Source organism: Ursus americanus, chromosome X, assembly GCF_024610735.1.
Source record: "Ursus americanus isolate L20-20 chromosome X, mUrsAme1.1.p, whole genome shotgun sequence".
Taxonomy (NCBI): Eukaryota; Metazoa; Chordata; class Mammalia; order Carnivora; family Ursidae; genus Ursus; species Ursus americanus.
Window position 1 is genome coordinate 112,588,938 of NC_142164.1, and position 26,372 is coordinate 112,615,309.

At 43.9% G+C, this 26,372-nt stretch overlaps 1 protein-coding gene across 8 annotated transcripts in view; it reads right to left on the reverse strand.

Annotated features, from left to right (window-relative positions):
* Positions 1 to 1,247: 1,247 nt before the first annotated feature.
* OFD1 (OFD1 centriole and centriolar satellite protein) overlaps positions 1,248 to 26,372 on the reverse strand; it is a 59,732-nt gene continuing 34,607 nt past the window's right edge. For 5 of the 8 annotated variants that reach the window (XM_087859590.1, XM_045800681.2, XM_087859591.1 and 2 more), the window contains 17 exons: positions 26,138 to 26,274; positions 25,640 to 25,813; positions 23,433 to 23,539; positions 21,757 to 21,876; positions 20,199 to 20,272; positions 18,964 to 19,055; positions 17,729 to 17,918; positions 16,608 to 16,738; positions 15,745 to 15,856; positions 13,458 to 14,063; positions 12,639 to 12,762; positions 9,000 to 9,100; positions 7,881 to 7,991; positions 4,747 to 4,904; positions 2,303 to 2,455; positions 1,692 to 1,759; positions 1,248 to 1,393 (listed from right to left, as the gene is read on the reverse strand). In XM_087859590.1, the coding sequence (XP_087715716.1) occupies positions 1,351 to 1,393; positions 1,692 to 1,759; positions 2,303 to 2,455; positions 4,747 to 4,904; positions 7,881 to 7,991; positions 9,000 to 9,100; positions 12,639 to 12,762; positions 13,458 to 14,063; positions 15,745 to 15,856; positions 16,608 to 16,738; positions 17,729 to 17,918; positions 18,964 to 19,055; positions 20,199 to 20,272; positions 21,757 to 21,876; positions 23,433 to 23,539; positions 25,640 to 25,813; positions 26,138 to 26,274 (2,501 nt within the window). In that variant the 3' untranslated portion in view covers positions 1,248 to 1,350. Of the gene's footprint in view, positions 1,394 to 1,691; positions 1,760 to 2,302; positions 2,456 to 4,693; positions 4,905 to 7,630; positions 7,752 to 7,880; positions 7,992 to 8,999; positions 9,101 to 12,638; positions 12,763 to 13,457; positions 14,064 to 15,744; positions 15,857 to 16,607; positions 16,739 to 17,728; positions 17,919 to 18,963; positions 19,056 to 20,198; positions 20,273 to 21,756; positions 21,877 to 23,432; positions 23,540 to 25,639; positions 25,814 to 26,137; positions 26,275 to 26,372 lie in introns of those variants that run through there. The other 3 variants (XR_015723284.1, XM_087859588.1, XM_087859592.1) reach the window with 3 other exon arrangements.

Sequence of the window (26,372 nt, forward strand, 5' to 3'; positions counted from 1 at the left end):
ATTACTTTCAAAGGTATACTTCAGTGAAAAACTCCTTAGAAGCCTAAGCAATAACAAATATCAAAAAATCGCCTTCCCACTTCGTTACAATTCAGGGACCTAGTAAGTATCACTGGCAAAACCAATTCAACCCGGCCTGTACTTGTACAGGGAAATGATCTCTGGGACCTCACTGAAAAGACAGACCAGACAAACCCATCCCATGTTAGGAGCTGGGGGACTATGGGTTAGCACTTTAAGTCTCACGTCCCAGGGAACCCCTCCAGTCCAGGGAAACTGGGTGGGTGGTCACCCGCAGGGCCGTTCTGTGTGCACTTTTTGGTGGCTCTACTGGCAGTGCCACTGAAGAACTTTTCCAAGGTGGTCCCACACACAAGATGCCGGACTGTGAGGTACAGGTGTGCAAAGATGAAGAAAGGGGAACAGCAAATGGGTTTCCTCCTCCCTTTCTGGAAGTTCTGTGGGTGCTGCATTGGAGTGTAGTTATCTTATTTGTTTGCTGTGTGGTTTCTAAAGGTCCCTCTGGAAAGGGATATCCAATGGGCGCCCCACTGCAAGTTGTGGGGTGTGTTCCGCAGGAGCAGCTCCAGAACAGCCCAGCTCAGGGGCAGCACTGGTCTCCCACCAGGGTATATACGACCTGGCTCTGCAACTTGATGGCCATGGGACCCTGATCAAGGCAGCAACTTCTCCGTGCCTCCTTTCCTCATCTGTAAAATGTTGTCACTGTACACATGCTTCATATGGATGATGTAAGAATTAAGTGAGTTAATACATATAAAGGTTTAAAATTATACCTGGTACACAGAAAGTGCTCAGGAAAGGTTACCTTCTCTTATCACCATCTAAGAAGGGGTTGTGTTCATTCTCAAGAAAAAGATGTGAAAAGTAAAGACCAGAGGTGATACTGTATTAGTTCTAACACCTGGGATGGAAAGACCTGTGTCCTTATTTTCAGGGACAGATCAGATGGAGAGTGGGGGGGAAGATGGCCTCCTATTTGACAGGAGGTAGCCCAACTCTGGAGAGGAAAGGAACGCAGCTGAAACTTCCAAAATGTAGGCCTGAAACTTGACCAAGAAGTTTTCGAATAAATATAACCTATGACAAAAATGGGGAGGAAAAAAACTCATTCTAGTGTCATGCAAAGCCTAAAAAGGAAAAATTCTAAAGAGGGGTTACTTGACTAGATGATTTTTGGTTTATATACTATGATACCAAAGAAAATTATGAAAAACAAAATCACATGGGATTACACATAAAATCTTTATTGAGAATTTCGTCTTGTTACAGAGAATTCACAGGCCTTTAGTTACATTATATAGGTAAGATGCTGGACAGCAAATATGGTTACCAAAAGTCATCCGGTTCTTCATGAGAAAAGCCCGTGAAACTAAATTAGGGAAAGATAAAAACAATTTTAATTTACTAAATTCTTGTCAAGTTTATTCAGGGATCTTTATAATGTTCACATTCTTTCTCTGTGGGGTTTCTGCCCTTGCTTACAATTTCTCTCAGAAGCAATTTCACAAATTGAAAAATGCAACAGATTTTTTTTTTTTTTGAAGTCCCTAATTTTGATTGTTTCACTAATTTCTTACAGGGAGACTCAAATACCTGAACATTTCCCTTGGTTGACCCACCAGAAACTTAATGGTCTGTGTAGGAACGCCATATTGAGGAAACCATACCTTTCGTCTTTTTCGCTAGATGGCAGTGTGTCCACTTCTGAGGCTTCTCTGCCAACCTTCTTTGAACTCTGATACAAAGAGGGAAAAGGAATTTTGAAATTACATGTGTATCAATTTTATTCAACACTTTGCTTTCTCTAAGGGCTAATCTGAGACACATATGCAATTTAAGAGTCTAAAAAAGAGGTGACTTTTAAACATGAAATTCAGCAAGCACATCAAAATAAACTATCTGCTACTCATTCTCAACACCCACAGTGTGTGAGACTTCAGTAAAATATCGAGGTCTCAGACAGCACTAATGCATTCAGTATTCATGCACAGACCTTTCGTTATATTTCTTTCTTGTTCTTAAAATGAAAGACAGCCTAACTTTTATAAAATTTGACAAATCAAAACCGCTTCAACCATTACCGAAGCAAAGCGATGAAATTTTGTCAAGAGTGTCATGTACCAAAAAGACTCAGGGCTCTATCTGAGCTGTGGATTTTCTATGCTTCCACCTTTTTGTCTCCAGTGGAGAAGGCAGATTTGGGTCCTACGGTTTTCAAACAAACCAAAGCATCCCTCGGCACCCCCCTCCCCAGAAGGCCAGTCCACAGCATCAGCACCTTATCTGCCGTCTCCTGGTCTTGATCCTGCTGAATAATTTTCATGTATTTCTCTAAAGGATTTTCACCACAAACAGAGTTGTCTTTCATTTCTTCAACACTCATTTCTAACTCTTTTTCCATTTCAATCTTCAATGATTCTTCAATCATCCTCTGTGGAACAGACAGGTGCCAACACAGGAAATACACAAATACATTACAACAACTTGTAAGTGTTTAAAAAGGCATAGTAATATAACTTTGATCCTTTAAGAGCAACCTGCATGCCAAAGAACTATTTCTTTAATAGAAGTCATTACTACCAAAGGGGGGATTAATTTGCCTCAAGTGTCCTCTGCTTTACACCAAATTAACCAAAAGTGCAAGGAACATCCATATAGAAGATGAATTTCGGTAAGACTCAGCAGGTGTGTGAAGTGGGGCCAAAGTAACCCATGTGCCTGGGACCAGAATCATGACCTAGAAGGCCAGAAGAGAACCAGAGGAAGAAGAAGGGCAGGGGAGCCCCTGGAAGCCACTGCTGACCAGCAGTCACTTCCCCTGGGTTACTCTAGTCCCAGCTAACTGACATTGAAAGTCTTCTTTAAACCCCAGCTGAAATGGGAAGACCTATAGCAAAGCAAAGCCCACCTCCTTTATGGCTTGTTTCCAGGACCAGATGAGAATGCATGCAAATAAGCTTGCAAAAGCTCCCCTTTGTTGCTAAACTCCTAAGGTCTATGTTATATACAGCCTTTCTCAGTGCTCTTAAGCAAAGAAGACTGGGATGCCTACAGCAGGATTTTAATACTAAACTTTAGTATAAAATTTGTATGGAACCTGGAAAGACCCAAATAGCCAAAGCAATCTTGAAAAAGAAGAACAAAGCTGGAGGTATCACAATGCCAGATTTCAAGATATACTACAAAGCTATAGTAATCCAAACAGAAAATAGACACATAGATCGATGGAACAGAATATAGAGCCCAGAAATAAATCCATGCTTATATGGTCAGTTGATCTATGACAAAGGAGGCAAGAATATACAACAGGGAAAAGACAGTCTCTTCAGTAAGTGGTACTGGGAAAACTGAACCACTTTCTTAAACAAAAATAAGGTCAAAATGGATTAAAGACCTAAGTGTGCAACCTGAAACCACAAAAATCCTAGAAGAGAGCACAAGCAGTAATTTCTCTGACATCGGCCTTAGCAACATTTTTCTAGATATGTCTTCTGAGGCAAGGGCAACAAAAGCAAACAACAACAACAAAAAAAACCGAACACAAACAAAAACCTGTTGGGACTACATCAAGATAAAGAGCTTTAGCACAGTGAAGGAAACCAACAACAAAACAAAAAAACAACATATTGAGTGGGAGAAGATATTTGCAAATGATACATGAAATGAGGGGCTGATATCCAAAATATATAAAGAACTTACATAACACCAAAAACCCAAACAATCCAATTGAAAATGGGCAGAAGACCTGAAAAGACATTTCTCCAAAGAAGACACACAGTTGGCTAACTGACACATGAGAAGATGCTCCACACCACTCGTCATCAGGAAAATGCAAATCAGAACCACAATGAGGTATCACCTCACACCTGTCAGAACGGCTAAAATCAAAAAGACAATCAACAACAAGTGCTGGTGAGGACGTGGAGAAAAAGGAACCTTGTGCAGTGTTGGTGGAAATGCACTCTGGTGCAGCCACTGTGGAGGACAGTATGGCGGGTCTTCAAAAAATTAAAAACAGAATTACCATATGATCCAGTAATTCCACTACTGGATATTTACCCAAAGAAAACAAAAACAGTAATTTGAAAAGATACACACACCCCTGTGTTTACTGCAGCATTATTTACAATAGCCAAGATATGGAAGCAGCCCAAGTATCCATCCACAGATGAATGGATAAAGAAGAGGTGGTATATACACACAATGGACTATTACTCAGCCATAAAAGGATGAGATCTTACCATCTGTGACAACACGATGGACCTAGAGGACATTATGCTAAGTGAAATAAGTCAGAGAAAGACAAATACCATATGATTTCAATTACATGTGGAATCTAGAAAACAAAACAAACGAACAAAGAAACAACAAACCCAAAACACACAGACTCAAATACAGAGAACAAACTGGTGGCTGCCAGGGAGGAGGTGGGTAGAGGAATGGGGGAAATGGACAAAGGGGACTAAGAGGTACAAACTTCCAGTGATAAAATAAATAAGTTACAGTGATTTGAAGTACTGCACAGGGAATATAGTCAATAATACTGCAATAATGCTGTATGGTAAAAAAAAAAAAAAAAAAAAAAACCCAAAACCAAACGAAGTCACCTGCCACTCCTATGACTTCGGGACACACTAAGGACCCATGTCCCTGAGAGCAAGGTACTTACGGGAGGTGTGCCAGGGGAAAAGGAGCAGAGAATTTGCGTGTACTTGGCATTACCCGCTCTTGATCCAGTTTTTCTAGTTCTCTCCGTTCCCTTTCTAAAGCCTCTTGCCGCTCGTTCTGCCTTCTTTCTTCTCTCTGTCTGCGTTCTTTCATGTGCTCTTCCCATATTTCTCCTTCTTCCTTCTGTTCTCCCATTTGTTTCTGATCTATGCCTAATGGGACAGAAAAGAAAGGCCATGTAGTTTCCAGCACTGGATTTTTCAAATGATTGCGGAACTGCTCTGCAGGGGCCCTTGCCAAGACTCAGGAAGACTCTGCTTGGTTCTTAGAGGACTCTTGACCTGCTCCATCTTCAAGCCCCCAAACCCACTCCTAGCCCTGCACCCTGCCTTTTACTTTGCTAAGATGAAGACAAGTCACCCTTAATACGATGACTTTACCTGCCTCCCACACCCCCCAATCGCAGCTTCTTACACTCTTTGCTCACCTCTGCCCTTTCCAAGGCAAGCCCTGTGTTTGGTTAGAAGCCTGCCCCCAGCTTTAGGACTCAGACTTAACCGTTCGTCCCTCTTCATTTACCCAGCTCTTCCCCTTGCTCCCATGCAGGTGTCCCAGTCTCTCCTGCCCCAGACAGGACGCCCCAGCCCCCCCCTGCCCCTGCCCTTCTAGCCAGCTCGCTGACGCTGCCCACCTTCTCCAGGCTGATCCCTGACCCTTCCCACACCTCCTTCTCTGGGCCCGACCTCTCTCCCTGTTTCCTCACACCCTCATTTCTAACTGACTTCCTGCCATCAACACATGGAGATCCCACAGCCCTGGCTTCACACCGGAACTCATCATTCCTGTCCCCTTATTCATGCTCTTTCCATGCTATGCCCACTCGGCCACCAGGGCTTACAGGTTCTTCCTCCTCCTGCTGCACTGAGGGGCCTTCTCACCATTTACCTGGGCAGCTGCAATCACGCAGTCAATGCTCCTGTGACACCGGTCTCTCTGCCTTCAAGCAACCTACCTTCACCTTCGTGAGCACCGTCCCTTCCTGGATCTGCTCAGCACGCTCTCTGCTCTGCGGGAGTCCAAACCCATAGTGGTTTAGGCTGACAATCTGCCTTTTTCTTTCCAGACGGACTTCCTCTGTCACCACACCTTTCACATTCGAAACATTCCATCTGCAGAGCAGCACGCTCGCTGGTAGCTGAGTACAGCTGCGCTGGCCTCGTGCCATGCCCTTCCTTTCACGGCCCCCCCAACCTACCGTGCTCCCTTCCTCCCCCACCACCTTACCTACTATGCAAGCCCTCAGCTCAATGCCACCGCCTCTGCGAGGTCCTCCTTATTCCTAAAGTGACAACTGGCTACTCCAGCACCGTATCCGCACAGTGCTTTGTACCTGCCTTGTCAAAACCCATAGGCATCTGTCTCCCTACTTCTGTTCCTTCCAGCCAAGGACCATGTTTTAATCGTTTGTTCCCTAAGCTTGCAACACAGGTCGCCCCACCTCACATGCTGAATTCAATCTCAATCCCACAGATGGCTGTGCTGACCTTTTTCTCCTCCAGCCCTGGCCTATAACCTCAACTTTCCCCAGCAATGCTAAGAAACGACAAATTCACAGGTTCACCATGGGACTGTGTCCTGTCCTAAGTCACTAGCAAAAGGTTAGTTTTACTAATAGGAGAGGAGCAACAGTCTTCTCTTAATCCTGGTCATGGCGTTCTAATAGGAGAGGAGGCGCTGGCCATTTCCATAACTGTGGCACAGCCTCCTGCCTGCTGGGGGAGGAGGGTTACTCCTCGATGTACCAGGCTCTCACACAGAGCAGCGGCCTCACAGTAAGAATGCTGTGTGGGAACTAATTTAAACAGATGAAGAGAAAAGGCCTGCTTCTTCCCTGGGAGGTGTACTTTGTAGCTGCCGAGTGGCGAAACTGCCTGGGACATTAAGAACAAAAAAAAAGAAGTGTTTCCGCTGGCACAAAGCTATCAAGCCTGGGGCTTTTTCATTTCCCTCTGCACCCAGATGAAGAGGTGAAACAACAAATGTAAGAGAATTTCTCCATGATCAGAACCTAACCACACTATTTGATAGTCACTTAAAAGGCCATCTACTATAATCTACATTATGTGTCAGAAACAGAACACCTGGGGCGCCTGGGTGGCACAGTGGTTAAGCGTCTGCCTTCGGCTCAGGGCGTGATCCCGGCGTTATGGGATCGAGCCCCACATCAGGCTCCTCCGCTATGAGCCTGCTTCTTCCTCTCCCACTCCCCCTGCTTGTGTTCCCTCTCTCGCTGGCTGTCTCTATCTCTGTCGAATAAATAAATAAAATCTTTAAAAAAAAAAAAAAGTAAAAGAAACAGAACACCTGTTTGCTCGGATGCTTTCCCTTAATCTATTACGTTATTTTTCTTCCCTACTCACCCAGATCTCTGCCAAACATCTGCTCATCAGATCTGCTCTTGGGCGCCACGGTCCCTAATGGTATCTATCCCACGGGAGGTCCTCGATGACGGCCTGCTGACTGTCTGACTCTTCTACCAGAAGCTCCACGAAGTGGGGGGTCTGGATTGGTACACTGCTGTATGCCCAGCCATGAGGAAAGTGCCCAGCAGAGAAAAGGCTCTTGATCAAGCCTCAATGAATGAGGGCTTTCCAGACTGATTTACTCTGGAGTCAGCAAAAATCAACCCTCCCAAAATCTCTTGCTTCTTTCAGCAATTGCTCATATTCCCAACTGTGCCTTAAACCAAGAAACTGTTTATAAGAGGCTTTGTGTAGGTTTTAGGGATGATGTTCTCCCAATGTCTGGAAAGGCCTAATAGCCAGTTTTACTTGAGGCATTTCCTTTCAACTTTGAGGCTTCAACACTTAGGTCCAAGGACAAAAGGACCTGTATGTTGGCTGAGCCCTGGAGCAAAGCTCCAATCTCCCCACTATACCTTTCTTCCACACTGGGGAGGGAAGTGGGTCATCTGGAGGAGGCAAGAGGAAAGACAAGGTGGGCCGGCAAGACAAGTCGGATGACTAGTCTTCCTGCAAGGTCACCAGCTTTCCTGAAGACTGAAATATATAAAGGTTGTGCTCGTCCTACTTTCTTAAGGCATGGAGGAAGCACATAGAAAATGAAATAATGTACAATATTACTAATTCGTTAATCTCTTTTGTTCATTAAAACAAAGAAAAACTTACTCGGGTAGTGATACGACACAGGTCTGGGGGCCGCGGCAGTGTCCACGGAAGGCATGTCGCCGGCAGGATGGAGGCCGTCTGCTTCAAACTGCCTCGCCGCGCTCCCTGCATCTATGCGAGGTACAAACGAGTGTTCCGTGAGTCCTCAGGAATGACGGCAAGAGAAGGGAGTGCAGCACAGTGTAGGGATAACTCATCGTGAAGCACTCGCGTTTTGGCCAAAGCAATCGGGCCAGCTCTTTGTCTAAAGGACTCTAGGAAGTCTGCAGTGGAGCTGCCTGACCATGGGATTCACTTCTCCCAGCGCTCTTCCGCTTTCGAGAATTAGATTGCTTTACAAAATCTCATTGGTTACCCAAAAGGAAAAATGAATCGAGTGGAAGAATTCACCTGGCTTGCTGATAATCATCTGAATTCTATTTGAAATCAATGATTTAACAAACTTAGCCACAAGGATTTTGAAAAATTTACTAAGCCTTATCCATGAAATGCTCAAAACATGGTACTTTCAGACTCGCCATGAAGCTCATGAAGCAAAATGGCGGTTATGTACAAACATAAAGACTTCCAAGCTGGCAAGCACCGCAGGGAAGTCTGCACCACAGCTCTAGTTTGTACTTAAGCAGGAGGCTCGGAGGTGGGGCCACAGCCAGGATACCAATTCTCGACTCACAAGCTTGTATTATTTTACCTCCATTCTTTAATTGAAGAATGGGCTTTCGAAACCTTAGGCAGCCAATGGAATCAGTATACTTTAAATAAAAATAACAGCGTACTCATGTTCCATAAAAGGGAAAAAGAATTTTTAAAAATCACTTATTTTAAATCTGAGGCAATCCCAAACTTGGTAAACTGAGTTAAGGATTCACTTACAGGCTCAGCTCCAACTTTGAAATTGTGAGCTATCCTGAAATGCTTAATAAATGGAACTCAGAACGCACCCCAAAAATCCTCGTGATATAAAAATGAGGCACTATATCTGTATTTGTGGTTTTATTACAAAATAAAAATGTCCTAATCTGTAACTGCTTTGTTTTCTATGACAATGAATAGGTTTCACCAAAACTAAGCTTCCTACCTTTTGAGCTTATAAAAACCAGTACTCATATTTGAACTTACATTCAAAAGATGATTCAAATTCCTCATTGTCCTTAAAAGGTAGCTTGCCCGGATTTGAAAATTCACTTTTGTCCTGAAGCTTCATTTGTCTTTGATAAAGACTAGATTGGAAGAATAACATTCAAGAACGTCAAGTTGTAGGAACATAAAACCCAAGAGCACAGGGCGATTGAAAACCCTTCAGGACTCAAGAAAATACTTTCGAAAAAGCAGTTTTTCTCGGGCTCAAGGAGAATAAGAGCTACACTGCAGGGGGCACCTTCCATGCACCACGCACCCCTCGAAGCCGTTTGCTCAGTGACTCCTCATAACACCACATGCGGTGAGATAGGCGCTACCATCACTACCACATTGTTCCTAGGAGGAGTTGGCTGTTTCAAGAACCAGAAAACATTTCTGAAACAACCGAATTCTGCACGCCCTCAGCACATGCCAGCTGCAGAGGTTGCACTACCAGCCCCATGTGCATCAAAGGGCCCTAACTCAGCACACCTGTCTTATCTTTCTTCCTGGCTTTATTATAACAAAGAATGAGATAAAAAACCATTACAGGCTTTAGGATCGTAACAGGCACATGTGGCAGTTTTCAGCTCTGCACGTGTAACGGAATCAACATGCTGGAGCCCAGAACTAAGGAGTCAGCATCTCCAGCCATGGGGACCAGGCACAAACAGGGGTCCCACATGTGACTCAAATCCCACTGCTGAGCTCCTCAACACACCCACTCCCTCCTGCTCTAGCAATCGTATCCCAGGACCCACTACCAATCTAGAAGGTATTTCAGTGATCTACAAATTGGAATCTTTAAAGATCAGGAACAAGACAAGAATGTCCACTCTTGCCACTTTTATTCAACATAGTACTGGAAGCCCTAGCTACAGCAATCAGACAAGAAATAAAAGGCATCCACACTGGAAAGGAAGAAGTCCCTATCTGCAGGTGACATGATCCTATACATAAAAAACCGAAAGATTCCACCAAAAAACTATTAGAATAAATGGATTCAGGGAAGTCGTGAGATAGAAAATTCACACCCAGGGGCGCCTGGGTGGCACAGCGGTTGGGCGTCTGCCTTCAGCTCAGGGCATGATCCCTGCGTTGTGGGGTCGAGCCCCACATCAGGCTCCTTTGCTGTGAGCCTGCTTCTTCCTCTCCCACTCCCCCTGCTTGGGTTCCCTCTCTCACTGGCTGTCTCTATCTCTGTCAAATAAATAAATAAAATCTAAAAAAAAAAAAAGAAAATTCACACCTAGAAATCGGCTGCATTTCTACACACTAATAATGAAGTACCAGAAAGAGAAATTTAAAAAACAATTTCATTTACAATTGCACCAAAAATAACACCTAGAAATAAATTTAATTAAGGAGCTGAAAGACCCATACTCTGAAAACTATAAAACACTGATGAATGAAATTGAAGAGGACACAAATGGCAAGATATTCCATGCTCACAGATTGGAAGAAGTAATAATGTTAAAATGTCCCTGCTACCCAAAGCAATCAACAGATTCAATACAATCCCTATCAAAATACCAACAGCATTTTTCACAGAACTAGAACAAATAACACTAAAGTGTGTATGGAACCACAAAAGACCCCCGAACAGCCAAAGCAATCTTGAGGAAGAACAACAAAGCTGGAAGTATCACAATTTCAGATTTCAAGATATACTACGAGGCTGTAGTAATCGAAACAGTATGGTACTGGCACAAAACCAGACACATAGATCAATGGAACAGAACAGAGAGCCCAGAAATAAACCCACACTAATATGGCCAATTAATCTACAACAAAGGAGCCAAGAATATACAGTGGGGAAAGGACAGTCTCTTCAACAAATGGTCTTGGGAAAACTGCACAGCTACATGCAAAACAATGAAACTAGACCACTTCCTTACACCATACACAAAAATAAACTCAAAAGGGTTAAAGACCTAAATGTGAGACCCGAACCCAAAGAAATCCTAGAAGAGAGCCCAGGCAGTAATTTCTCTTACATCGGCCTTGGCAACATTTTCCTAGAAAGGTCTCCTGATGCAAGAGAAACAAAACAAAATTAAACTATTGGGACTACACCAAAATAAAAAGCTTTTGCACAGCAAAAAGAAACCATCACAAAATGAAAAGGCAACCTGATGAATGGGAGAAGATATTTGTAAATGATATATCCCATAAGACATTAATATCTAAAATATGTAAAGAACTTATACAACTCAACACCTACAATACAAATAATCTGATTAAAATGGCCACAGAACCTGAACAAACATTTTTCCAAAGAAGACCTACAGGTGGCCAACAGACACATGAAAAGAGGCTCAACATCACTCATTAGGGAAATGCAAATTAAAGCCACAATGAGTTATCACCTGATACCTGTCAGAATGGCTATAACCAAAAAGACAAGAAGCAATAAGTGTTGGCGAGGATGTGGAGAAGGAACCTTCGTGCACTGTTGGTGGGAATGCAAACTGGTGTAGCCACTGTGGACAGTATGGAGGTGCCTCAAAAAATTAAAAACAGAAATACCCTATGATCCAGTAATTCCACTACTGGGTATTTATGCAAAGAAAATGAAAACACTGATTTGAAAAGACACAGGCACCCTTATGTTTACAGCACATTATTTACAATAGCCAAGATAGGGAAGCAGCCCAAGTGTCCATCAATAGATGAATGGGAAAAGAAAACATGCAACACACACACACACACACACACACACACACACACAATGCAATATCACTCAGCCATAAAAAAGGATGACATTTTTGCCACTTGCAACAACACGGATGGACCTAGAGAGTATTATGCTAAGTGAAATAAATCAGACTGAGAAAAACAAATACCATGTAATGTCGTTTACATGTGGAGTCTAAAAAACAAATGAACAGAGGCGCCTGGATGGCTCCGTCGGTTAAGCATCCGACTCCTGATTTCAGCTCAGGCCATGATCTCACAGAACAAAGTGATGGTTGCCAGAGGGAAGGGGGCAGGGGGATGAGCAAAATGGGTGAAGGGGAAGGGGACGTACAGGTTTCCACTTATGAAACGAATAAGCCATGGGAATAAAAGGTATGCCATAGGGGATATGGTCAATGGCAGTTCAATAGTGTTGTACGGTGACAGATGGAAGCTACGCTTGTGGGGAGCACAGCATAACTTATGGAGTCAAATCACGACACTATATACCTGAAACTAATCTAACACCGTGTATCAACTATACTCAAGTACAAAAAGAGACTAGAACCTTGTTTGTTCATATTTAAATGCCAACATATTTTTATGTGACTTTCTAGTGATGTGTGAAATTAAGTTTAAGCTGAATTTGTTTTCACAGATTTTGTACATTGGTTTTATCTTCATTAATCCAGTCTACTCTTGAAGTATGAACATGTTTACTGATACCACAGTGTAGACTCTAACATCAAGTTCGGCAAACAAGCAGAAATCACTTATTTGCTGAAAGGAATATTCCTTCCCACCCCTACCCCAGGAAATTTAGATGATTCTCAAAGATCACATGTCATCTTACAATCTGATTACCAACTCTATAGTGCCACAGAAAACCCAAACAAGTCCAGGCTGAGACCCCGTGCAGCTCAGCAGACCCGGCTGAGGCCGAGAGGAAGGCGGAATTACCTGGCCTGCTCTGGAGGGCTGGGCAGTAGGTGGAGGGAAGGGCTGTGCCTAGACTCCGCAGGTGAAGGCCGGGGTGTTCTGTTGGGACAAGGACTGGGGCCAGCAGCATGGGATCGGCCCAGACCTAAGGGACAGAAGGCTTAACCATTAAAAATTGCAAGGAGAAGGGGCGCCTGGGTGGCACAGCGGTTAAGCGTCTGCCTTCGGCTCAGGGCGTGATCCCGGCGTCATGGGATCGAGCCCCACATCAGGCTCCTCCGCTATGAGCCTGCTTCTTCCTCTCCCACTCCCCCTGCTTGTGTTCCCTCTCTCGCTGGCTGTCTCTCTCTCTGTTGAATAAATAAATAAAATCTTAAAAAAAAAAAAATTGCAAGGAGAAGACAGCAACATGGTTTCTAAATAATTCTATTACTCTAACAATGAATTCTATTATCCTTGTAAACAGCTGAGTATGATGTATAAATCATCTACAAACCTAACGATTCAAGCCCCTAAATGAAACTGCAGTAGTAACAATAAAACGTATACAACTAACCAGCAGTAAAGGGAAAGCCACTGTCACTCTGCACATGTCTGCGTGCCCAGGAAATTGCTAGAATAGGATGCTACCCCACCACCACCCACAGCACCCGCGCAACGTGGAGGAGACGCCACTGTTAACCAGGAAAGGCAGGTCAAGAGAGAGGACACAAGTGCTGGGGCTCAGGCGTTCCCAGGCTCAGCTCCTGCTCCCTCCTGCCGGCCCGGGCTGCACTCTTACTCGGGTGAAAGACCCCTCCAAATCCAGAGCATCCTGCAACCCTCCTGGCGGCAGCTCACCTTCCAGATACATTTCACCATTGAGGCTCCATTTTGCTTTGGGAACGGGAGTGGAGGAGAGGCGTCTGGAGGAAGTGCCCCTGAGAGGCCTGGAGGCTGCGCTGCCCACGCACGCCTCCGAGGCACTGCTCTTGTCCTCTTCGGGGGTGCCCACCGGAGGCTGCTCGGAGACAACTCTGTCCTCGGCACAAGTGTGTCTTTGGGGGGAACTCGAAGTGGTGCTTTTGAGTGTGCCTAGCAAGTGCAGGGGTGGCGGGCTCTTGGCCGCTAAGAGGCTTTTAGCGGGGAGTTGACTAACTCTTCGATGGTAATTTCGGAAAGCTTTCTCCAAACGTTCGGCCTCTTGCTCTAGTTCTTTCACCCTTGCCTTGGTATTGGCTACGAACTCAAGGTCAGAATCGGGGGAACTACTCTCCATACGTGCATTTGGATAACCTGTGATCCTTGGTAAAACCGCCATCAGCGTTTCCCGGTCGAGAGGATTTTTCAGGAAATCCCCATTTACACACCCATCACGAGGCACCACCACCTTGTCACTCAGCAGTCCGCTGGCGGAAAGATCGATCAGAGACTGCTTCAGGTTGCGGTACACTTCATTTTCAACCGCTGCGGGTCACAAGAAGCCCATGTGAGAAATGACGGGAAAAGGTTGAGAACAGAGTTAAAACAGATTGAGATCATGATTTTTCAAAAATGAAAGCAAGTATTAAGGACAAACCTGCACATTAGTCTCTGAAGCTCCAGTCATGACAGTAATTATTAACATTTATCAAGAGGTTACATGTACCTTTCATAACGCATATTATTTCACAATCCACTATGCACAATCATGAAATCTAAAAAGCTTTGAAAACTGAAAATAGATTCCTAATTTATTTGGTGGCAAAGCCCAACCAGACCTCAACTCACTCGGTTGAAAAGCTTGACCTGAACCAATATAAACCCATTTACAATCTTTATTTATTCCACCTAGCATGAATATTCATCCATTTGATTACAAAGTAGTTAATGTGTTTCACTACAGGATGCTGCCCAGAACCCCCAGGGCCGTGGCAAAATCCACAAGCCACAGCAGTAGGGCCTGAGTTTCCGACAAGGGAAGGAGGACATGCAGTCACAACAACACTGTGGGCTAAGAACGCTCACTGCTCCCATTTTGGGGATGGGGGACTGAGACCACTGAGGCCGGCTCACACAGTGAGCAAGATGGGGAGCCGCTGCATTTCCTAGTGCAAAGCCAGTATTTGTGGCCACTACGTCGCCTGCAACGCCTCCTTGATGACGCCAAGGACAGAAGCGCGCAATGTGCACTGCGGGGGTTCAAAAGGTTCTACCTTCTTGAACTATTTTTCATGATATGAGGTCACCAGAATTTCAGCTGTGGGCAGTTTGGCAAACAGAATTATTGAGAGAAAGTGAGGAGCAAGCAAGAGTAGAAATGAGTAAAGGGAAAACTCGTGTGGGGAGAAGGGAACAAGGGCCTGACCAGGACAGAGTGCAAATGGGACTGAAGAAGGTTCAGAACAAAGAAAGAAGCGAGAAAGCATGTTAACTGGACACACGGAGGAACTTGCTCTGCACCTGCAAGCAGCTCGAGAAGGTGCGTTGTTATGAAGGAGGAAGGGGCAGACGTCACGCACGGCAGTGAAAACAGAGTAAGATGACAGCAACAACCATCTCCTCGGCGTTGTGTGTGTCCCAGGCGCCATACTGCCACCCGTCTCGCTTCACCCTCATTCATGCGGCCCAGCGCCATTCCTAGCCTATTACAGTGAGGACACTGAGGCCCAAGGAAGGTCAAAAGAGCATGCCCAAGGTCAAACAACGAACTTCACAACTGGGATCCAAAACAATGAGCGTTTCCAGACTCCGCTAGCAGCGGTGCTCGTTTTGCTGGCCGCCTTGCTTCTTGCACACGTGTACATGTCTGTCCAGGGACACGTAAAACCCCTGAACAGTCGATTGGTCTTAGCGGCAGGGTAACAAACAAAAAAGGAAAGCCTAGGTTCGGGATGAATTTGGGGACTTCTGTGTCACCACCACACCTCTCCTGAGCCATGGGGCATCTGTGAAAACAAGTCACTTTAGCGGATGACCTGGTTGGTAGTTCTAAAATAGAAGTTTTACTTCTCAGGTGACACATAGTTCTATAGCTCCTCCCCTACTATGAGAATTACTAAAAATTCACTAATTATCATTACATTTTCACAAACATCAGAAGCTTTACACACTTACACACACACACACACACACACACACACACACACACGTTTAAAATGTCTCTGACCTGTCTGGGTCTGTTTCAGTTGCAATTTCAAATCAGCAACCTGTACAGTTAACCTCTTTACAGAGTCATTGTAATCAAGTATCTGGGCCTTCAGCTGTGCAGAATGTTCAATCTGAAAAGATGTAGGGAAGGAAAAGAAATGAATGTAAAACAAATCACAGCTTATTTCAAAAGGAACAATTCTGTCATCCAGCTCATTCTCCTTCTCTTTTTTGCCAATTCTGAGCAGCTTTATACCTACGAAACAAGAGAACACACTAAAAAGTTTTTCAGCTCCTTCTTTACTCATCTCATACAGCAGCTACTCCAGGACATGAGACAGACATCAGAAAGAGAGCGTCAGTATTGTTAAGTCGCCGGGTGAGAATCAAGAGATACTTTTAACAGTGGGCACCATCAGGACTTGGAAAACTGTGTGTTTAGGGGAGTTTACTTTCCTCTTAATTTTATTACTATTATGAATATAATGTCACAATCATTCGAGAATTTTCTCAGATGAGAAAGAATAGTGGGGGGGGCGCCTGGGTGGCACAGCGGTTAAGCGTCTGCCTTCGGCTCAGGGCGTGATCCCGGAGTCCTGGGATCGAGCCCCACATCAGGCTCCTCCGCTGTGAGCCTGCTTCTTCCCCTCCCACTCCCACTACTTGTGTTCCCTCTCTCGCTGGCTGTCTCTATCTCTGTCAAATAAATAAATAAAATCTTAAAAAAAAAAAAAAAAAAAGAAAGAAAGAATAGTGGGGGAGTAACTGGCACATGGGGGATGTTCAAACAGATCTGATTTATGCTGGTGTGACACACACCAAGTTTACACACCCACGAAGTGCACTGCCCTAACCCTTGGATGAGCCCAGAGCAATACTCACTTCACTCTGCAGCTGTTTTTGCAGAGCCTGCTTGTGGCTTTTGAACTCCTTATGCTCAAATGCGATAGCGTTTTCTGCTTTCTTTAGTTCTTTCTGAAAAATCACCAGCTCAGGAGATGGCTGAGCTGTATCTATAAAGGTAAAAAAGCCTGGTCATTACCAACCTGAAGTTTTCTAAGTTCACTTAACAAAAGCAGCTAAAGAGGCTTTAGATGGTTCTTCCCTTTCTTTGTACGCACACAATTAATATTAGTTTTATTAAATGGACTAAGAGCAGTCCTGAATCACCAATTTCAGAACAGAAGAATTTAGTGCACGTAATTGCAAACTTTACCACTCTTCAGAATTCTACTCCCAGTAAAAGAATTCTTTCAAATCCTCAAATTAATGTGACTGCCTGCCTCTCTCCTCTACTATGCAGAGGCACAGAAAGAACGCTCTGTCAAAGCCTGCCAGTGACTGCTCCTAGGTCCAATCCAACCTGTGCATCTGTCAGTGGCACGTACAGTCCAGGCAGAAAGCAGATGGTGTCCCCAGTTCGGGTCATCGGAAGACCTTTTAATAAAGAGAGACTTACACAGGGTAGCCATGAAGGATGGTGTAGTTCCCTGGGCTAGTACTGAGGCCGTGCTGTTACCAGTCCTCAGGCCTAGAGGGTCAGGAAGGGGGGCATTCCCAGAACTGGATAAAGCGAGCAGGCGCAGGGTGCTGGTGAGGTGCCAGCCCCCAAGTACTGGGATCTCGCTTTGCTGAGGCACGGGGCCAGCCCAGGGCCACTCCGCAAGGAGGAGAGGGAGAAGGGATCACAATCACCATGACTTCACTCTTCCCTCCCTCCAAGCGCTTGAGTGTGTCCCCAACTGGCTAAACACCACCAGCCCAGAGGGGTCAGAGGGCAAAGGGAGATGGGTACCATCCAGAAGGACAGATTTATCCAGTTAAAAATGTTTTTCTTAGTGACACAATCACGCAGCAGCAAGCAAAAACAAAGTAACTTCGATTCAAGAATCTTAACTTAATAAAATCTTCCCGATTGAACCTTCCCTTATAGGACAAAGCAGTTTCAGAATACTAACCTAGTATCAGTTACAAAGCCATGCCAACCAGAAAAAAAGACCTACGGTTTAGGAGACGCAAGTTTTCATTTCTAGTCTCTTCCAGTTGTTGTTGAAGTAATTTGTTTTGTGCCTGGAGCTCCAGTTTCCCTTCTTTCAGTAGGGAATAGTCACTCATCTCTTTTACCTTTTCATTCAGCAGGTGGTTTTGCTTTGTTATTGCCAAAGACCGGGCTCTGACGGACTCTAACTCAAGCTGCAATTGAAACAGGAAAACTTGTATTTGAACAGTGACTTTACAGAACCGCTTAAGTGAAAGCTGGCAGGCTGCCCCGAGCTGGGTGTCACAACCAAACTAAGGCCCCGTGACAGAAGTCGGGTTCTCCGCAACGAGACCCTAACTGCCGCAGTACAAGCCATCCTTTGCCCTTGAGTTGGGGCATGGGCAAGTTCATCCAACTGCTACCATGTACAACCCAGTCCTGCAAAGCTAGTGCTTCTAATCATCGCCCCATTTTCCAGATGCAACCAAGGGCCCAACAAAGGAACCACAGTTTACAGCCATATATATATATTTATATATATATATTTTTTTTAAATAAAAAGGTGGGATATCCTAACATGCTGTGGGGTGCTTTCCTTTTCTTAGTATAAGGGAGCTCAAGTTTGCAGCCTGTAAAGTTCTCAAATAAGTCCTTACAGCTACAAAAATATGTTCTGTAGATAAAATTTATTTTAAGTACCTAAAGTTCCAGTTCTGTCCTTCAGATAGCAAACACACAAAGTAACAGAAGTAAAGTAACGGCGGCACGCGAAAAATGCGTCTCATTTTGTTGTAAGCTGTAAGATCCCGACGTCATGACAAGAATTTTTACCTGCTGCTGACGGGAAGGGAGAGGAGGCTGAGGTAGAAGTTAGTCTGTATAAACTGCATGCTACGCACATCAAGCCGCTCACTGAATTCCCTGCACAACCGTGGAATGCAGGCAACACCCCAGTCTACAGGTAAGGAATCTGAGTCAGAGAACTTGCCCAAAGGCACATAAGCAGAAAGGGAGACAGACAGGATTCGGGCAGTACTCTAGGCCTCAAAAGACATCCTCTTCTTATGCTTCCCTAGGAGACTAAGATTGAAATAAAGAACTGGCGAATGAACAAAGTGCAGCCACCACCTTCTTAGTCACGGAAAAAATAGTGCAAACACATCAAGAGGATAACTGAAGATAAATTACGTAGGACTAAAACTGAAGTTTCACACACTGTCTTAATGTGCATTTCAAAACAATAGGCTTAACAATTACCTCAAGCTCTTTGACACGATTAACAGAATGATTAAGTTCTTCCTTTTTTGAATTAATAGCTGTGAGCTCCTCTTGCAAATGTATAGCTTTTTCTGAAAGAAAGAGCAGAACAATTAACATCATCATGTTTTCCTAGTGAATACAAAATCATTTAATAATTTATGGCCCATAGGTCAGCCCTAATGACTACTATTTCATCATCTAAACAACAGATGTCAGGGTCAAAAAAAAAAAAAAAAAAAAGCAGCAGACAAGTAGGAAATACGCCCTGTTACGCAACAGGTGATGGGACGTTAGTTGCAACAGTCAAATACGTGGCGAACTTCCTCCTGCTACACACACCTCAGCATTTACACCATCCGCTCAGAGCACAGGGCCCTCACGCCACCAGGGCTGAAGTTCCTTGAAGACAGAGATTTAGTTGTCTGGTATGATTTTGTAGTTACTATTTTATCGTTTTTACTTCACCTAACAGAAGTCTATGTAGTTACATCCTCAAAAAAACGCTTTGCTGAACACACGATGGTACGGGTACCTACACAAGCATGGGCCCCCACAAGACAGTTGCGAAGGGGCAGCCCCACGTTGGGCGACCTGGCTGGGCAGTATCAAGCACCCAGCCCCGGTGCGCTCCCCAGAGTCCATCTGAAATTGCCACTAAAAGTTTAACCTCTTGTCATCGACATGTTCCTAGACATATATTAAAATGTAAAATATCTCAAAGACTGAAAAATGACCCAACTTTCTTAGTATCGGGATAATGTATACAAGAGTTTAAGAGGCTACAGGTCAAGTGAAAATATCATGAAGCACAAAAATACATTAGAAGTAAAAGAAATAAGAAACTAGATCACAGGGACAGAGAATTTAAAATTTTCCTTGGGGAAAAAAGGAAGTCTCTCATGGTTAAGAGTGGTATTTACAGGATAGCAATAAGTTGCTGCCACCTTCTTGACAATCACATTTATCAAAATACACTGGAATAAAATTGGATAAAATCCTGCTGATAAATCACTGACCTCTGTGAATACACAAAAGGTTAAACACTAAGGTTCACAAAAATGTAGTAAGACAGTATTTTTTTATTTTATAAAATAAAAAAAAACAAAAAACATGTGATTTTTGTAGTAACAACAATGTGTAAGCTACATCTTTTTTAGAATATAGAACAGGCCCAACTAGGAAGCTAACAGCCCACATCAGCACTGAAAAATACAGCTTGCCCCCAGAGTCACCTTTATTCTTCCTTTCATCTTCAATCAACCTGTTAGTTCTGGTGATATAGTCATCCTTTAGTTCAAGTTGATACCTGCAAACCAGAAGAACCAAAAATGAGCTCCTGGTCACTTTCCCGGACGGACCGCTGTCAATACACGAGCTTATCTACAGCACCAGGGCATCGAAGGGCACCGAACGTGACAACACATAAACCTCAGGCTCTCTCAAGACAAAAGCCAGGGATCTGAATTCTGAATATAAAAGGTCCGTAAAACCCTGCTGTGATCCTGCCAATTCCCAAAACTCAATCACACAAATCAAGAGGCCTGTTGTTGTTGTGAGGTTACTGAGAACAATTCTTTCTCAGTTGGTCTCGGCTGACCCAAGGAAGTAAATTAAGGTCAACTTACAGTGTGCATGACAGACTATAAAACCCAAATGATAACCATGTCTGTGACTTGAAATTCACCTGTCCCATCTCCCCTCCCGAAGGTAAGAACTTTTGCCCTTAAAAGCTGAGCACAGTCTTGTGAGCCAACTGCCAACAGCATTAGACCTGAATTAGCGATACCCAAAGGCACATCTCACGGGGCTTCCACCGTCTCCACCAGCTATTACCAGCTGACTTTCTGGTTCAGAGGCCAGAGAAAGGAAGGAGAAGCAATCCTGTGATATCCTCCCACCTTCCACACTTGCTAAAGCCGTATGAGGACACCCAAAGCCAAACAAATGATACCAAACAGTTCACTATCTCCACAGCTATGCAAAGTTAACAAACTGAGGAATAAAGGAAGAAAAATATGTGTAACAACTAGAGTTACCTCAGTGTTCGCTAGTATGTTAGAGGAGCGGACATAACATATATAGATAAAATCCATCATTTCAAAACTGTTACAATGAAAAGGTGCTACTTTTCTTTTTTAAGAGAATTCTTTTAAAGAATAACCTCCAGAAGCCTTTGCGGGTACCATGTAATGGAATACCAATGACAAATTATGAGCAAGGCAATAAAAATGAGGCCAATGACTAAGACTCAGGCCATAGGAAAGCCCTGGGGACCACACTTGTCCATATCCTCCTCTCCTATGCTGTGTTTTGCTTTATATAGCTAATCCTTTTTCTGGATTCGGACTTGGCAGAACCTTGAAGGAATACCAGGCACACATTCAGTGATGAACCCGGTAATTGGTAAGGAGATCACTGTAGGAACTGTGGCCTATCCCCATCTTCATGCCAGTAGGAGGAGAGAACGGAAAGTGATTGTACTTCCGACTTTGCAGCTGCTCAGCTCTGCAAACTAAGCAAGTCCTAAGGTGCCCTAAAAACTGAAGCAACCAGAGGCCCTCGGTAAGTGTCAGAAGCTACAAGTAAGAATGAGCAGCGGATGCTATTCTCTGTATCTTTTAAAATTCATCTTAAATATTCATGGGAAAGGCTTGACTACCAATGAAAACCTGTATTTTTTTAAACACCAATTTTGCCATAAACTGTCCGTCTTATCTATTTCATCAGTGTTGCTGTGCTTCTAGCAACTTAATGAAACACGAGACTCCTTTAGCAATGCCAAGCAGTTACTTGAGAAGTTCATTCTTGAGCTTCTGGTGATAGCTCTCCTCAATGCTCTTTACGTTCAGCTCCCGCTTCCTAAGTGCGTCAGTTATGCTTTTATTTTTTTCCTCTTGCAGCCTCTGAGTCCTGAAATTAGCAAAAATAGAGAAAGCAAAGAAGAAAACCACAACATCTGAAGTAACAAATTTAGGGGGGAAAATAACCTGTGTGTTCGTTTCTCATCTATTTTATGAACTGACTTAGTTCATCAACTAGCAGAAGGAATTATCGGGTGGCACCTGGCTAAGGGGAGTGTGAATGCACCAAGACCAAAGTGGTCTCTTACAGAAGAAGATCCACACTCAAAAAAGGGTTACAGGGAATCAATGGCCATTGTCAATTTAGGGATGAAAGACAGATGTTTTTTAGTTACGAAGCTACAAACCAAACTCCAGTGTACTTAAATACTTGTTTCTTCTAGAATATTATTTCTAACTGTGAGACTTAATTGATGAGCCCATAAGAATTATAGGTAGCAAATTCAATTTTGGCATTTAATAACCCATCGACTGAATGTTGAAGGGTGCCAAAAGAGAGAGCAAACAATAGATGGGTCTTTCAGAACCTCCAAATCCAGAGAACGGAGTGCTTTTCATGGTGAGACCTCCAATTACCCACAAAACCAATTCCGGAGCCAGGAATCAGGTTCACAGGTACTTAGACCAAACCACAGTGAAGAGTGCTATGAACACCGGTCCAAGCAAAGGATAAAGGCTTTGTGTTAGAGCTCCCTCTGCTGGCTAATCTGTAAAGCAAAGGAGCATTAAATCCATTTAAGTAGTGAACATGCTTAGTTAGACGAGAAGAGTCGGGGACTTGGAGGTAAGGAAGTGATTATACAATCATGATTATGTAATCGAGAATCTGCCCAAATTTTGCCCCTTTACTTTTCTCTCTCATTATCAATGTGCCACTTCAGTATCACCAAAAGGAGAGTAAGGTAGGCAGAGAGAAGAAATCAAATGAATAGAGCCTACGTAAATGAAAAAAAACAACATTAATGAACACAGAGACGAACTCTTAAATAAAATCGGATTCCTGAAGTATTTATGAATGTCAAGATCCCAAATGGGAAAGCAAGCTTATTCCTTATTAACTACAGACTGGTGAGCTTGGTATTAACCCCAGGTAAGATTTGAAGGCTGATACATCTGTGAGCACTTAGAAAAAGTAACACACACACCAGAAGAAATAGTGTCACCCAGTACAACTCAAGTCAGAACCACCACATTGCTTTTCTTTTCTTTTTTTTTTTTTTTCTTTTGACAGCAGAGCAGGTAAAGGTGGAAGGTCTGGGTATCTGGAGTTCAGCAGCCATGTGTATGTGAAACTATCAGATCTGAATGACAGAACGTAAATGAGAAACACAGGATCTGTCAAAGCGTTTTTAGCGTCTTCAAATCATGTATCTGGTCTTACTGTAACCCGATGATGGTGTCTCATTCTGCTTTTCACCCTAATGTCTAATATTTCATAAACGAAACCCTAGTCTTTCTCTTAACTGGTGCCTTTTAAAACCAGGTGTTGTCACTTTTACAACCAAAAACTCTACTTGGCAATTAGCATCAGACTATTAAGACACCCATTTAGTTCTTTTAAACCTCATTTATTCTGAATATCCAAAACGAACACAAGTTACTCACAATTCAAAAGCTTCAATTCGTTGCTTCAGCTCTGCTTCTCTGCCTCTTAGCAAATCTATATCTTTTAGTAGAAGCTGTCTCTGAGCATAAATTTCTTTGGTTTCCATCTGTGTATGAAAGCATTCATTTTTAGTAAGCAAGCTGAAGAAAATCAAACAGATCTGAACTAACATCCTGCTTCCTAAATTCCGGAGTACAAATTCCAGACATTTAGGGTTACAGTTTCCCTTTCAAGAGGTTCCAATTCAAGGTATGCTTTTTGCCTAAGTCCTTCCCCAAATATGTGTTCCCTCCTTCAATGACTGCGAAACTCCATTCATTATCCTGTATTCCTAAAACCCCTGGTCTATTTATTCTACTTCACATCTCCCAGACACTTAAAATTTGAGTAAGTGCTTCAGCAAGAAAAAAATGACAAAATGTGGGCTTAGCAATAAAACTTCGAAAGAACAGAATTCCCCTGGTTCTGCTGCTATCGGAAAGTTTCAGTTCCTAAGTCGTTCTGACTCAGCAGTGGCAAGCTGAAGGAATGGGCCACACTTCCATTTGTGTGTTCGCTGAGCAAGGCTTCACGGAACACCTAGCCTATGTCAAACAGCACACCCGGAGCTGGACAGAGAAAGATGGACAGACACAGGCCCCATCTTCACAAAATTCACAGTTCAGTCAGGGAGACAGAAATCTTCAGACTATGATGTGAGGATTTTATAACCAAAATACATAAAGACTCTGTGGCAGGAGCGACACCGGAATGAGTCTATCAGTAGGAGTCCAGGGAAGGCATCACAAGGAGGTGAAATTCAAGCTGGATTTTGAAGGCCAAGATGGTTTCATCAGGGACAGAAGGAGAAGGGCATTCCAGGTGGTGGAAGAAAGGCACGATGCTTTGCATAAGGAGGGCCATCTTCTCCAGAGCCTTCAGACTCCGTTAACTAAATGAATATTCTGGTCTGGTAAAAGGTCGGAACTAGTCAGTCACCTGTCTCGAGGATGCAGTTGTTAATCTAAACATAATCCAATCATCTCAAAGACTGCACTTCCTACATTTATTTTTATAGGAGCCCAATCACCAGAAATGGTAAACAAAATTGTACAGGGGGTGCAATCAGCATGAAAGGACTGGGTCTGATTGAGAAAAGCCCCAAGCCAGGGTGGGTGCTGGGAGGGAGCCGTTCTACTTCCACAGCTCCTGACGGCAGCAGTTCTGGCTGGACACAGGAAACACTGTTCCCAATCCAGGCCGGTCGAAGATAGCCCCTTGGGAAAGGAACTGGATTTTCCTACAAGAGTGGGCCCCGCGCCTCCTGCCACACCTCAACCTTTCCACCTCCGGTCCAGCCACTTCCCTCGACAGAAGATCAAATGGCCCCCTGGATGACTTCTGCAGGCCTGGATTCTGCCACTCCGGGGACCTTGCCCTTTGACCCAATGGCAGCACACTGAGTTTTGTGTCCAGTCTTCATGTGACACTTCCACCTGCAACCCTATCCTCTCGGCCCATTCTTATCCTTCCACTGGTCGGTAGACCCAGACCTAGTCCTTGAGGTCTCAGACACTGCCACATGGCCTTCCCTTCTCCTCTGGGTTAGTAGCCACCCACCTTCCCCTCTGGGTCCCTTCACCACCCCACCGAACCCTAATGTCCTCGATTAAATAGGCTGCCTTTCTCAAGCCAAGTCAATTCAGCTCTATAAAGCTCCACTCCCCAGGCGCCTCTTTCTCCCCTCACTAACCTTACAAAGCCTCCCAAGAGCTTGAACAGAACAATCGCCTGCAAGTGCTCGGTCCGGTCTACATCAGTTGCAGCTGCCCATCTCAGTGGGGTCCTCAGCACAGTGCCGTCAGTCCTGTCTGCTTCGGAGCGTTGCTCTGCCTCTACCCCCCACGCAGCCATTCCACAACTGCTGATCCTCTCCTTGAAGCTGCCTCCCTGACCCTGAAGTCTGCCCGAGGGAATGGAGCTTACCATCCCCACGTGGATGTTCGCACTCACAGTTCTTTCCTTCCAGCAGTTTCAGAGGAATGAAGTCTGCATATCCTTTTCAAGGCCGATCCTTCCACTTGTGCTCTTGACCCCTGTCCCTAGTACTCACTCCTGTAGGGCTCTGTCTTGTCTAACCTACTACCCCGACCCAGTCTCCGGCCTTGAGCCAATCTACTAAGAGCTGCAGGAAACAGACACCCGGTAAATAATTTTAAAATATTACCTCTTGGTGCTTTTGAATTCTCTCAAGAGCCATCTTTTCCCGAGAAATGAGGGCTTCAGATTTTGCTTGACAAGTTCGCTCCAATTCATTCCGGAACTCAGCTAATTCCCTCTCAGCCTTTCTTTTCTCTTCCATTTTAACTTTTGCTATTTCCGTATCTTTAAAATACTTCCACTGCCAATTGATCACAAATAACTGTAAATACCAATAACTGTACTACAGAAACCACTTCTCTCTTGGTGGTTCGGTTTAACACTACTGCTCTACTTAAATAGATTTAGTTTAACCCATCTCTAGCTTCATCTCATTCACTGTACCTGTAGCATTCATTCAAAAGGCGCAAAAAATGACGTCAAGTAGAAAGAAAAATCATATGTGCAATAGTTTATCATACTCATTAATAAAGATTCGAGACTTTTTCCCCTTATACCTAAGATTAAGACATTAAAAGATAAGCACCAATATCACTCTTCCTAACAGCAACAAGATACAACTTACCTTTTGACACATTTCTGCCCGAAGCTGCTGTTCTATTTCTCTCTTATATTCATTTAACTTTATTTCTAAAGATTCTAACTTGGGACGCTGAGGGCAAGCATCTGCAAACTGATCATCAATGAGCTGAAGCTTTTCTGCTATTAAAAACAACAACAACATAGGAAGTTAGGACAGAGAAATGTGGTCAAGTGAGCAAGAGGCTAGAGCTCTGTTCAAAAGCAAAGAGTATATTTAG